The sequence below is a fragment of the Hyla sarda genome, chromosome 6 (genome assembly GCF_029499605.1).
Source record: "Hyla sarda isolate aHylSar1 chromosome 6, aHylSar1.hap1, whole genome shotgun sequence".
Classification (NCBI taxonomy): Eukaryota; Metazoa; Chordata; class Amphibia; order Anura; family Hylidae; genus Hyla; species Hyla sarda.
The window spans coordinates 49590074-49604759 of NC_079194.1; the positions used below are offsets into that span (position 1 = coordinate 49590074).

Sequence of the window (14686 nt, forward strand, 5' to 3'; positions counted from 1 at the left end):
GGCTCCATGTTACTTTTTTAAGACATTGCATGTGCTGTACGAAGAAACTCCTGTCCTCTACATAGACCAGTGTTTCCCAAGCAGGGTACCCCCAGCTGTTGCAAAACTACAACTCCCAGCATGCCCGGACAGCCTTTGGCTGTCCGGGCATGCTGGGAGTTGTAGTTTTGCAACAGCTGGAGGCTCCCTGCTTGGAAAACACTGACATAGACAGTGATTACAGCTCCCAGCAGATGTTTATTACTTTTATATGGAAGGATTTGCTTTATCTATATTAGTTATCTACTTAGTTTTCTTTAATCCTCACTTATTCCTATTTTTGGATGACATTTTGTGGCTTCAGAACCAATTACCAGGTTTGTATAGAGTCAAAAGCTCAACATACAATGGTTTCAACATACAATGGTCATCCTGGAACCGATTAATATTGTAACTTGAGGGACCACTGCATATTAGTGTCAGAGACTTATACAGATTAGCAAATTAGTTCTATTTAAAAATCTCAAGCCTTTTAGTACTGTATACCCTGGAGGAAGTTGTGTATTTCTTTCCAATCACACACAGTGCTCTCTGCTGACACCTCTGTCCGTGTCAGGAACTGTATAAAGAGAGAAAAGAAAAAGAAGGAGGAGGACAGCGCTTCGTGTAATCCTGCGAGTACAATGGGAATATGGTGAGCTTCGGGATTATAGACTCTCACCTGGTGAGTTTAGGACATAGGCGTATCACCCCAACATCTGGGGTATATTATGGATTGCAGGCCATGGGAGCCGTGGCATCGGTTCCAGTAGTGCATAAATGAAAAGAAAAAAACTCCAAGAGCGGCGCTATCCCATAGAGAAGTACCGATGACTAGTGTAGTGAACACTGCCGTACTGTATTGAAAGGGCAAACAGCGAGTGACATCCATAGGCAAGACGCGTTTCGGGTATAAGCTTACCCTTTCTCAATTGCAGATGCACGTGCATACGAAGAGATATGTGGGCAACACATTTTTGGGCCATTAGAAAAAAATAACATACTGAACGCATACAATGAATGGGAACATTGGCTCAATATAAAATTTTACATCATAAACGCAAAAACTATTTAAAGGTCATTTAGGTGTTAGATGGGTTGTCAGGGATTTAAAAAAAAAAATAAAAAATTGGGTAGCCTGAGACTACAGCGATCAATATAGAGCGATCAATAGCCAAGTCTTGGCTATGAACTTCCCGGGAGATTAAAGGGGTATTCCAGGAAAAAACTTTTTTTTTATATATCAACTGGCTCCAGAAAGTTAAACAGATTTGTAAATTACAATGTGCAAGGAGAAGGTGAAAAAGTCGGCAGACTCACCAGGGCTTCTTTTTTCAGGGTTGCTTCTTTATTAAATACTCACATACAAAACTTTATGCGAAAGGGGAGAGAGGATCACATGGAGGGGGGTATTCACTGTCTGGCGTATACCCCCCTCCATGTGATCCTCTCTCCCCTTTCGCACAAAGTTTTGTATGTGAGTATTTAATAAAGAAGCAACCCTGAAAAAAGAAGCCCTGGTGAGTCTGCCGACTTTTTCACCTTCTCCTTGCACATTGTATTTGACTCGTCTCACAAGTCAGAGCACTACCTCAGCTTCGGGGATTACTCCTATTCATCCTAGATCCAGGTCCTTTTCGGTGGTCAGCAGCAGTGCCGGACATTGATATCTCTGTTTTTTGCCAGATTTGTAAATTACTTCTATTAAAAAATCTTAATTGTTTCAGTACTTATGGGCTTCTGAAGTTAAGGTTGCTCTTTTCTGTCTAAGTGCTATCTGATGACACGTGTCTCGGGAACCGTGCGGTTTAGAAGCAAATCCCCATAACAAACCTCTTCTACACTGGGCGGTTCCCGCGACAGGTGTCATCAGAGAGCACTTAGACAGAAAAGAACAACCTTAACTTCAGAAGCTCATAAGTACTGAAAGGATTAAGATTTTTTTTTAGAAGTAATTTACAAATCTGTTTAACTTTCTGGAGCCAGTTGATATATATAAAAAAAAGTTTTTTCCTGGATAACCCCTTTAAAGGAAGGGTCACATATAACATGGGGACTTGCAGGTCCCTGTGTGTCTGCTCATAGCAGTGGCGGATTGCTGCTACAAGCAAGCACAGCAGGCGGCACACTGTAGGGGTGGTTCAATAGCGAATCCGCAGCATAAAATCCGCAGCGGATTCGCTATTGAACGACCCCTACAGTGTGCCCCCTGCCGTGCTTGCTTGTAGCAGCAATCCGCCGCTGCTATAAGCAGACACACAGGGACCTGCAAGTCGCAATGTGCACCCGCAGTGCACTCACAGATCCTGCTCCCTGAGCTAGGCGGAGAGCGGCTGCGATGTCTGACTACAATGCGCATGCGCGCATTGACTCACAGGTCCTTGTGTGTCTGCGCGTAAAATCGGTGGATTGCTGCTACAAGCAGGAACAGCTGGAGGCATACAATAGGGGTTGGTCATCAGCAGATCTGTTATATATGACCCTAGCCTTAAAGGGATACTCCACTGTTTAGCATTTGGAACAAACTGTTCTGAACGCTGGAGCCGGGAGCTCATGACATCATAGCCCCGCCCCCTCATGACGCCACGCCCACCCCCTCAATGCAAGTCTATGGGAGGTGGCGCGATGTCATGAGGGGGCGGGGCTATGATGTCACGAGCTCCCAGCGCCAGCTGAGCAGCGGAGTACCCCTTTAAACAAATATCTGGTTCTCAGACCAACATCGGCGTTACATTTTAACAAAATGAGTGAACACTGTAATATAACAGAGAAGAACGGCTTACCTCATCAAATCCCATCTTGTCTGGCTGTTTGGGCAGCACCTGAACATATCGCGATGTCTCCAGCGGAGGTCGATCAACTAAAAAGACATAAAAAAAGACAATGAATCCTGGGAGTTGTTGTTTTGCAACAGCTGGAGGTGAACAGTTTAGCCCACTGAGCTGAGGTTCTCCCCTCCGGCTAATAGTGGGTTACCACAAGGTATTGCATACGGTTAGGGATTTTGCTGAACCTTAAAGGGGTACTCCGGTGGAAAACTTTTTTTTTTAAATCAACTGGTGCCAGAGAGTTAAACAGATTTGTAAATTACTTCTATTAAAAAATCTTAAACCTTCCAGTACTTATTAGCTGCTGAATACTACAGAGGAAATTATTTTCTTTTTGGAACACAGTGCTCTCTGCTGACATCACGAGCACAGTGCTCTCTGCTGACATCTCTGTCCATTTTAGGAACTGTCCAGAGCAGCATATGTTTTCTATGGGGATTTTCTCCTACTCTGGACAGTTCATAAAATGGACAGAGATGTCAGCAGAGAGCACTGTGCCCGTGATGTCAGCAGAGAGCTCTGTGTTCCAAAAAGAAAAGAATTTCCTCTGTAGTATTCAGCAGCTAATAAGTACTGGAAGGATTAAGATTTTTTAATAGAAGTAATTAACAAATCTGTTTAACTTTCTGGCACCAGTTGATAAAAAAAAAAAATGTTTTCCACCAGAGTACTGCTTTAAATTTTGTGAAGGTTTAGGACGGTATATTTTACGTTGATGCACAAAGTCCTACTATTTAGCCCCAGGACAGTCCACCTGCTTATACTACAAAAAAAAAGCCTTTCAAAGAAGAAAACCATCTGAAGGGCCTGACTCTCCGGCTTTGAAGTTTAGAGCTGTCGACATGAAACTACTGGTCCCAACATGCGCTGTGTGAACAGGACTGTGGGAGGCGATGAGCAGAATGAGCGTAAAATTAAAAATAAAATCGGTAAAATAGAACGCCATTGTTTAGATATGGTATATGGGTTCATTGCAGATGGACTTTTAGGGTACATTCCCACACGGCGTATTTGCTGCGTATTTGCTGCTGCGTATTTTATTTTCTCTGTTGAAGTCAATGGGTAGGAAAATACGCAGCACCAAATACGCAGCAAATGCGCAGCAAAATACGCCGTGTGGGATTGACACCCTTAAGGTGTCAATTGTGTATCCAGGTGAATGTTTAATTAGTGTTTCTGCAATAAATTCAGATTTGTGCAACAATCCCCCTCATTCCCTTGACAAAATCCTTCATACCCCTCTGCCCTTCTTAAACACTCTTTAAAGGGGTACTCCAATGGAAAACATTTTTTTAAATCAACTGGTGCCAGAAAGTTAAACAGATTTGCAAATTATTTCTATTTAAAAATCTTAATCCTTTCCAGTACTTATCAGCTGCTGTATACTACAGAGGGAGTTCTTTTCTTTTTGAATTTCCTTTCTGTCAGACCACAGTGCTCTCTGCTGACACCTCTGTCCATTTTAGGAGCAAATCCCCTTTGCAAACATATGCTGCTCTGGACAGTTCCTAAAATGGACAGAGATGTCAGCAGAGAGCACTGTGGTCAGAAAGAAAGGAAATTCAAAAGAACAGAACTTCCTGTGGAGCATATAGCAGCTGATAAGTACTGGAATGATTAAGATTTTTAAATAGAAGTAATTTACAAATCTGTAAAATTTTCTGGCACGAGTTGATTTAAATTTTTTTTCCAGGGGAGTACTGCTATGAGCTAGTGTTGTCCAACCCGCAACTCTCCAGCTGTTGTAAAACGACAACTCCCAACATGCCTGAAAAGGCCAAAGGCTGCTTGGCATGCTGGGAGTTGTAGTTTCGTAATAGCTGGAGAGCCACATGTTAGGGGAACACTGCTCTTGGCCTATGTTATGCTGAGGCTTCAAGAAGAGTTTACATCACCACCTACTGGTGATAAGAGTTACTGACAAGAAAAGACGGTTGATCCAGCGCTTGGTTAAAACTTCCAGCTTTATTGTTGCATTAAAAAAAGAAGCTCCCTCCAGTGTGCACAGGACAGGTAAATCTGGACGCGTTTCAGGCATGTCCATGCTCTTTATCTCAGACATTCAAACTCCCTAACCTCATTCCTTAAAGGGGTACTCCGGTAGAAAACATAATTTTTTTTTTAAAATCAACTGGTTCCAGAAAGTTAAACAGATTTGTAAATGACTTCTATTAAAAATTCTTAACCCTTCCAGTACTTTTAAGCAGCTGTATGCTACAGAGGAAATTATTTTCTTTTTGAATTTCCTTTCTGTCTGACCACAGTGCTCTCTGCTGACACCTCTGTCCATTTTAGGAACTGTCCAGAGCAGGATAAGTTTGCTATGGGGATTTGCTCATACACTGGACAGTTCCTAAAATGGACAGAGGTGTCAGCAGAGAGCACTGTGGTCAGACAGAAAGGAAATTCAAAAAGAAAAGAACTTCCTGTGGAGAACATAGCATCTGAAAAGTACCGGAAGGATTAAGATTTTTAAATCGAAGTCATTTCCAAATCTGCTTAACTTTTCTGGCACCAGTTGATTTGAAAAAAAAAAAAAAAATGTTCTCCAGTGGAGTACCCTTTTAAGTTTGTGTACACACTAGTGCATTTTTCAGAATCAAAAGAGTGTTTATGTTGTTCTTAATTACATTTTAATCCACATATGTGATTTCTGTGACGCAATGCACTCCTCCCCTTACCGTTTCTTTTTAAGGAATGAGGTTAGGGAGTTTGAATGTCTGTGATAAAGAGCGTGGACATGCTCGAAACGCGTCCAGATTTACCTGTCCTGTGTAAACTGGAGGCAACTTTGTCTTTAAAGGAAAACAGTCACCAGTTCCCCCGCACTATAACACGATACACCGGGTTATAGTGCGGGTAAACAGGAGACCAATGCGGGGTCTCGGACTGCTATACCTACCTGCAGTCCAGAGCCCCACTCCTCCGAAGATCCCCCTCTTCCAGCGCTGACTTGCGCTTTGAGGCGAGCCTGCCGGCTGGAATTAGGTATTCATAAGCAATGGTCATGTGATCGCTCGTGCCTACTGAGCGCTCACGTGATCGGCACTTATGAATATTTAAATCCAGCTGGCAGGCTCGCCTCAAAGCGCAAGTCAGCGCTGGAAGAGAGGGACCTTCGGAGGAGTGGGGCTCTGGACTGCAGGTAGGTATAGCAGTCCGAGACTGCAAAAACGCCAGAAAAACTGCCACAGGTTTTTACTGCGTTTTGGCAGTTTTTCTGCCATTTTTTCTGGCGTTTTCCCTGGTGTGTGGAAATAGCCAGTTTTTCCCCCTGTGGCCGTTTTCTCACTGTCTTCAGGTACCACTCTGTGGGTCGGGTGCTGAGCGCCCGGTCCACAAGGTGTATGGAGATGAGGAGGGATGTACAGCATCACTACTCACCTCCCCGGCCGTATAGTATACAGGGGGGCATAGTGTACCCATATATACTATACAGGAGCCGGCAATCCTCTCACCAGACTGACAGGACTCCCTGCTCCTATAGCCCCTTTGGGCGGTATACAGTATATACAGCTATCTATAGATAGCTGTATATAGTGTATACAGAACAGGAGGTCCACTTACCTTCCTCGTTTCTGTCCCCGCTGGTCCATAGCTCCGCCCCTAGTGATGACGTCATTAGGGGGCAGAGCTACAGACGGGATCCAGGCTAGTAAGTCTGAAGCTCTGTTCACATTGTCCGTTTTGGATAATGGGAACAGACCCTTCTACCAGTGTCTACCCAGACAGGGAGACTCCAGCTGTTGCTAAACTACAACTCCCAGCATGCCCAGACAGCCAAAGGCTTTCTGGGCATGCTGGGAGTTGTAGTTTTGCACCAATTGGAGGCTCCCTGTTTGGGAAGACATTGCATTATGGGCGCTCTCCCCTGCAGAGAGCGCAAAAAATGTCCTAACACATTTTTTAGTGGTTTTTTTTTTTTTTCCGTTTCAGATCCGTGTATGCAGAGGATTACGGCGGATTCGATGGATTATAATGGATGAACTGGATTTTTTTTTATTTTAATAAAATGGTTAACGAGGGCTGTGGGGGAGTGTTTTTTAAAATAAAATAATTTTTCCAATGTATTGTGTTTTTTTTTTTTTTAATTGAATTTTCAGGCTTAGTAATGGAGGCTGTCATATAGACGGAATCCATTACTAAGCCGGGGCTTAGCGTTAGCCCAAAACAGCAAGCGCTAACCCCCAATTATTACCCCGGTCCCTACCGCCACAGGGGTGCCGGGATGGGACGGTACCAACAGGCCCGGAGCGTCAAAATTGGCACTCCTGGGCCTAGGCGGTAACAGGCTGGCATTATTTAGACTGGGGAGGGCCAGTATCAATGGTCCTCGCCCATCCTGGTAACGTCAGGCTGTTGGTGCTTTGTTGGTATCTGCCTCATACTAAAAATAGGGGGAACCCTATGCGTTTTTTTTTTTTATTTATGAAAAAAAAACGCATAGGGTTCCCTGTATATTCAGTATCAGCACGATACCAACAAAGCAGCAACAGCCTTCGGCTGTCCGGGCATGCTAGTAGTTGTAGTTTTGCAACAGCTGGAGGCACCCTGGTTGGGAAACACTGCATCAGAATCTTATTGAGATCAATAGGCTTCTGCTGCAAGTGGATGAGCCTCTTAGGCTTTGTTCACACTGCATTAGGATTGTACGTATCGCACATGTGCCAGGAAATCCTCCAAAAAGGTCCATTGACCTCTACAGGCAACATAACGGGCAGAGTTTATGAATTACTTTGCATTCACACTCTTAGATTGCTTAGTCTAAGACAGTGTTTCCTAACCACAGGAAAAACTACAACTTCCAGCCTGTCCGGAAAGCCAAAGACTGCCAGAGGATGCTAGAGTTGTTACAGCTGGAGGCACCCTGATTGGGCAACAAAAGTATTTGGCAGTTTTAGAAAATATTTCTATATAAACTGTGGAGTATATGTAAATACTTTAAGGGGTACTCCGGTGGAAAAGATTTTTATTTTTTTTAATCAACTGGTGCCAGAAAGTTAAACAGATTTGTAAATTACTTCTGTTAAAAAATCTTTACCCTTCCAGTACTTTTAAGCAGCTGTATGCTAGAGAGAAAATTCTTTTATTTTAGAATTTCTTTTTTGTCTTGTCCACAGTGCTCTCTGCTGACACCTGATGCCCGTATCAGGAACTGTCCAGAGAAGCATAGGTTTGCTATGGGGATTTTCTCCTGCTCTGGACAGTTCCTGATATGGGCATCAGGTGTCAGCAGAGAGCACTGTGGACAAGACAAAAAAGAAATTCAAAAAGAAAATAATTTCCTCATACAGCTGCTAAAAAGTACTGGAAGGGTAAAGATTTTTTAATAGCAGTCATTTACAAATCTGTTAAAATTTTTGACACCAGTTGATTAAAAAAAAACTAAATGTTTTCCACCGGAGTACCCCTTTAACAGAAAGATTTTTTTTATATTTTAAAGTTTTTGTAAGTTTTCTTTTGCTTATCAATATTTTTGCTTATTTTCAATATTTGTGCTTACTTTTTCCTTGCAGGAAGCTTAGTCCTGGAGAAGGTGGAGACAAGTGCTCTCTGCTGCCCCCTCTGTGGCCATGTCAGCTGTGCAGCAAAACCTCTGCTTGGGACAGAGCAGTGGAGAGAAGACAGAGCTAGCTGTGTAGTTCATCACTATTTCAGCAATCCCCTTCCTTCAGTGTGCATTTTGATCAGTTGGGGTCTCAGTGCTGAGACCCCCACCGATCAGGAGAACAAGCCAGAATGAACGTTTTGCCCATGCGCACAGAGCTCTGTGTTCATGTGGCTTGCTGCATACTTAGCCAATGAGCAAGCCACATGAACACAGAGAGCTATACAGTAGTATATAGTCATATATTAGGGAGCTGTATATATTATAGGTCAGTGTTTCCCAACCAGGGGTGCCTCCAGCTGTTACAAAACTACAACTCCCAGCATGTTGGACTATATAGTAGTATATAGTATAGGTTAGTGTTTCCAAACCAGGGGTGCCTCCAGCTGTTGCAAAACTACAACACACAGCATGTTGGACTATATAGTAGTATATTGTATAGGTCAGTGTTTCCCAACCAGGGGTGCCTCCAGCTGTTGCAAAACGACAACTCCCAGCATGTTGGACTATATAGTAGTATATAGTATAGGTTAGTGTTTCCCAACCAGGGGTGCCTCCAGCTGTTGCAAAACTACAACTCCCAGCATGTTGGACTATATAGTAGTATAAAGTATAGGTCAGTGTTTCCCAAACAGGGGTGCCTCCAGCTGTTCCAAACGACAACTCCCAGCATGTTGGACTATTTAGTAGTATATAGTATAGGTTAGTGTTTCCCAACCAGGGGTGCCTCCAGCTGTTACAAAACTACAACTCCCAGCATGTTGGACTATATAGTAGTATATATTATAGCTCAGTGTTTCCCAACCAGGGGTGCCTCCAGCTGTTGCAAAACTACAACTCTCAGCATGCCCGGACAGCCGTTGGCTGTCCGGGCATGCTGGGTGTTGTAGTTTTGAAACAGCTGGAGGCGCTCTGGTTGGGAAACACTGGTATAGGTTATGGTGCAACATTCTGGGAGTTGGTGGATTGGTTGGATACCGGCCATTGCATAGGGTGGCAAAAAAATACCGGCTGTGCGGGTAAAATACCAGCCAGGTGGGCACCCTCCTCGTCGCTTTTAGTCTTAATACAGAACATCACTTACTCATTGCTTCTGTCAGTACATGTGTGAAGCTCTCGATATCATCCTCCAGGGTTTGATGCGGTTTCAGCGGCACAGGAAGGTACCCATAATGCTCCTTGTTACAAATATACATCTGAATTCCTGGAACAGACACAGAGAAGCATTGAGACATGAGACACTGTCACAGAACTAATGGCAGAATAATGATGTTTGTGAGAGCGCAGGATGCAGGGAATGGCGGGAGGATGATGACTTACAGCCGGAGGACCAGAAGCCACAACACCTCCTAAAGTCCCATATGACCAGCCCCGGTTATGGGGTACGGTGAAGAAACTCTTTATTATATTCTAAGGGTGTATAGCAGTGTTTCCCAACCAGGGTGCCTCCAGCTGTTGCAAAACTACAACTCCCAGCATGCCCGGACAGCCTTCGGCTGTCCGGGCATGCTGGGAGTTGTAGTTTTGCAACAGCTGGAGGCACCCTGGTTGGGAAACACTGGTGTATAGGATACATGCATATGTATAGGGAAGAGCCCTACAGCCACGTCACAAGAAATTTTCTAAGAATTCTACAAAAGAGCCCTGGAGCCATGAAGGGAAGGAAAAGTCTGAAGTGTAAAGAGTAGATAGCGTCCTTCTTTGTCACTATAAAGCAGTGTTTCCCAACCAGTGCACCTCCAGCTGTTGCAAAACTACAACTCCCAGCATGCCCGGACAGCCAAAGGCCAAACATGCTGGGAGTTGTAATTTTGCAACAGCTGGAGGCACCCTGGTTGGGAAACACTGCTATACACAAAGATGAGTATACACAGCATAAATTAAAAAAAAAAAAAACATGAATGTGGCTGAATTTAATCTATGAAACGCGTGGTAAAAAGGACGCTTGATTTTTTTTGTCATTTTATACTTTTATTTAATAAATACTATTATTCTTTTATATCGTTGGCTGAGCAGGTTGTGGACACTTTTTTTCTTCTTTTTTTTTTGTAATTTCCTAAATAATGGTCGTGTGCGGCCACATGAACGCTGCAGTAATTGTCTGTACGGCCATTCAGAGTCGATAGGCGCTTGTATTGGCCTTGGGTAAAAGGACACTAAAAATGTGATTTCATGATTTCTACACAATTAAAAATGAACACAGAAAACCACAAGGGGGCAGCATATTTACAATCCTTAATAAACAAAATCTACTTTGTTTTTTAGGGCTAAATATTGAGTTTCCACTGAACATCACTCACACAGCACCATATCCGTCTGGAAATTGCACAGACAATGGGCACTGGCAGAACGTGCTGGTGCTGGACTTCTCTCGGAAATGTGCCACCTCTATAGACGGCAATGCATTTCTGAGCGCATTCCGCAGAAAGAGTTGACGTTAATGTCCCAATACCATTTTTTTAAGACTGAGTACGAGTACCGATACTTTTTTCTATGTCATGTGACAGGGTTTTTTTTTATGGGAAAAAAAGCTTTTTTTTATTAGAGGAAGGGCTTTTTATATTTAAAAGAAAAGATTTTATTTTATTTAAAAGGGGTGGGGTGATTCAAACTTTTATTAGAGAAGGGGTTAATTCGCATTCATTATTATTTTTTTTTTTTTACACATTTTTTCCCCACTTTTTTTAGTCCCCATAGGGCACTATTACATGCAATCTGTAGATTGCATACACTGATCAATGATATGCCATAGCATAGCATCGATCAGTGTTACCGGTGCTCCATTACTACTGCCTGCCATGGCTAGGAGCAGTAAAGGAGCGACGATCGAAGCACAGAGCACAGTAAGGCACCTCCGGCCGTCCTCACATCTGGTCGGGACACCACGATTTGACCGCGGTGATCCCGATCAGCATCCCTGAGCTAACCGGCTCCATTACTACTGCCTGCCATGGCTAGGAGCAGTAAAGGAGCGACGATCGAAGCACAGAGCACAGTAAGGCACCTCCGGCCGTCCTCACATCTGGTCGGGACACCACGATTTGACCGCGGTGATCCCGATCAGCATCCCTGAGCTAACCGGCTCCATTACTACTGCCTGCCATGGCTAGGAGCAGTAAAGGAGCGACGATCGAGGCACTGAGCACGGTAAGGCACCTCCGGCCGCCCTCACAGCTGGTCGGGACACCACGATATGATCCCGATCAGCATCCCTGAGCTAACCGGCAGTTAACTTCAGGACTTTTAGACGCCATGATCAACTTTGATCGTGGCGTCTAAAAAGTTAATGCTGGCATTAGCCACAGGTCCCGGCTATGACGCGCGCTCAGCTTCTGGGCACGCTGCATAGTTCGGCGCCTCCGTGATACTTGCCGGCGGGGGTCCCACCGGCAAGTACCGGATTCGGTATCAGGGACATTTGAACGAGTACAAGTACTCGTGCAAATGTTTAGTATTGGTCCCAATACCGATACCAGTATCGGGATATCCCTAGTTAACGGGTCAATTCTTTCTGCAGAGGCCGGAATCAGAATTTCAACAGCAGATGTTTTTGCGGCTCAAATTCCGAGATAATCTGTTGAAAAAACTCATTTAAAGGGGTACCCTGGTGGAAATAATTATGTTTTCAAATGAACCGATACCAGAAAGTTATACAGATTTGTAAATTACTTCTATTTAACAATCTTAATCCTTCCAGTACTTATCAGCTGCTGTGTGCTTCACAGGAAGTTGTGTAGTTCTTTCCATTCTGATCAAAGTGCTCTCTGCTGACACCTCTGCCCGTGTCAGGAAGTGTCCAGAACAGGTGCAAATCCACATAGCAATCCTCTCCTGCTCCGGACAGTTCCTGACATAGACAGAGGTGTCAGCAGAGAGCACTGTGGTAAGATGGTAAAATAAAAAGTAATGTAAGCAAAGAAATAGGGCTCGCCCAATAACAAAACATAACTGTATAATCACAAGAAAACAAGATTGTTTGGAGGGCGCGTGTTTCAACCAGCTGGGTACGAAACGCGCATTAGCACAGCAGAGCAGGGACCAAGCCGAGGCCCCTTATAGGAGATCATGGGGGGGTCCCAGCAGTCAGACCCCTGCAATCAGACACTTATCCTAGGGGATGTAGGGGACACATTTTTTTTTCACTGGACACTTCTTTAAAGGGGTATTCCAGGAATAAAAAAACAGGCCTTTTTCCTTTCAAAGACAGCGCCCTCCTTGTCTCCAGGTTGGATGTAGTTCTGCAGCTCAGCTCCATTGAAGTGAATGGAGCCAAGTTGTAATACCACACCCAAAGTGGAGACAAGGAGGGCACTGTCTTTGAAAGAAAAAAGGCCTGTTTTTTTATTGCTGGAATACCCCTTTAACAAGAGACACGTCAAAAGTTTTGCTCAGTTGGGGTCTCAGTGATAAGACCCCAAACAGCTGTAAAAACGAGCTGGAAGAAGCCATCAGTCTCAAGATAGGACTTGTACTCAGGAAGGAAGTGAATGCATGGTGAGTGAGGACGGGCTCTGTGCTTGCCTCAGACACGCCCCTTTTTGAGCAGTGCATGTCAAAATGAGTGAGCAGCAGAAAAATTTGTCAGCCAAATACAGAAGCTAGACACATAAAAAAAGTATACATGTAAAGAATCCGTATGACCTAGTGAGTAACAGATAGAGGCCTTCCCCCTTTTTGTCAAATGCTCAGATGCCTCAATATATATATATATACCTGCATGTCTGCAGGAGAAAGCAAACACAATAATGTCATCAAAACTCCACGTAAAGTCGTTATGCGGAGGGTAGAACTGCAGATTCATGGAGGCTTCCTTTCGGAGATCAATCAGCATTGTTGAATGAACCATCGGGACGGCAAAACAGCCCTGTCTCTTCCATTCTCTGATGAGAGCATAGTCTGGGGTTCTCTTATAATAACCCTGGAAATTAAAAAAAAAATAATAATAATAATATTAAATAAATAAATAAAAATAAGTAAATAAATAAATACAAAATAAATAAATAAAATAAAAAATAAATAAATAAATGAATGAAGAAACAATACATTTAGGATTATAAGGCTTAAAAAATACAAATGTGTAACTGGTATTTGTTTCCTTTTTTTCCCATTCCTAAGAGGTTGTCCCTCAGTTCTATTATATCCATTATATCATGTTATTCTATCACAACATATTATTCAATCAGATGAGGCCGCTCTCAGTAATGGGGAAACTGTTCTTCCGTTGGGATTCCGTCCCGAAGGACGGGGGTTTAGTGGAGAAGAAAATAGCGCAAGCTCTTTTTTTTTCTCCACTAAAATCCTGTAAAATTACCGGGTCACCGACGGACCACATGCACGTGAATCGGGGGCCATCGGGACACGGCAGTAGTCATTTGTATCCGACCTGTTTCATGGTCCGATCAGCTCAAAAAAAAAAAAAAAGAGGCGATTGGACCCTTAACAGGTCGGATGCAAATGCCATGTGAACCTAGCCTTACAGATACCAGGGCTGCACGATATATCGCAAAAGCAATTGAATCGCGATTTCTGCGATATGGCGATACGGCCCCCCGGGAAAAAATGCGATTAACTGTTCGGGCTGGCTCCTGTGGCGGGGGCCGGCCAGAGCAGGTAAAAACTAATTTAAATACTAAAAGTCAGTGTTTCCCAACCAGGGCGCCTCCAGTTGTTGCAAAACTACAACTCTTAGCATGCCCGGATCAGCAAAGGCTGTCCGGGCATGCTGGGAGTAGTAGTTTCACAACAGCTGGAGGCACCCTACCAGAAAAACACTGAGCTAAGGGCGCAGGGAGAAAAATAAAAAAAAACTTCTGCTCACCGAGTCCCGCTCCCTGCAGATTCGTCTCTGTGTGTTCTGGAGTTTCCTCTCTTCTTTGTACAGTAGGACCTTTCCCTTTTCAGCCAATCACTGGGCGCAGTGGTGTCACGTGTCAAGCCAGTGATTGGCTGATGGGGAAAGGTCTTGTACTGCAGTAATACACTAAGTTTCCCGGGTCCCACGGAAGATTTGAAATCCGCCCGGGAATTAAACCCAGTGTATTACTGCAGTACAAGAATGTGACAGGAGGGGGGAGGGGAATGTGACAGGAGGGGGAGGGGGGGAGAGGGGAATGTGACAAGGGGGAGGTGTGAAATAGTCGGTGGGTATAAAATGGGTAGGTAGATGTGAAATGGAGGCGATTGGACATGAAATGGGGGGATTTCAGCATTTTTTAAATTATATCGCATCGCA

General features: G+C 43.9%; 1 protein-coding gene across 3 annotated transcripts in view; it reads right to left on the minus strand.

The window, feature by feature from the left end:
• Positions 1–14686, minus strand: part of COLGALT2 (collagen beta(1-O)galactosyltransferase 2) — a 126519-nt gene that overhangs the window by 30097 nt on the left and 81736 nt on the right. For all 3 annotated transcript variants that reach the window (XM_056523655.1, XM_056523654.1, XM_056523653.1), the window contains exons 5-7: positions 13168–13372; positions 9539–9658; positions 2802–2878 (exon numbers count right to left, since the gene is read on the minus strand). In XM_056523655.1, coding sequence (XP_056379630.1) covers positions 2802–2878; positions 9539–9658; positions 13168–13372 — 402 coding nt within the window. The remainder of the gene's footprint in view (positions 1–2801; positions 2879–9538; positions 9659–13167; positions 13373–14686) is intronic.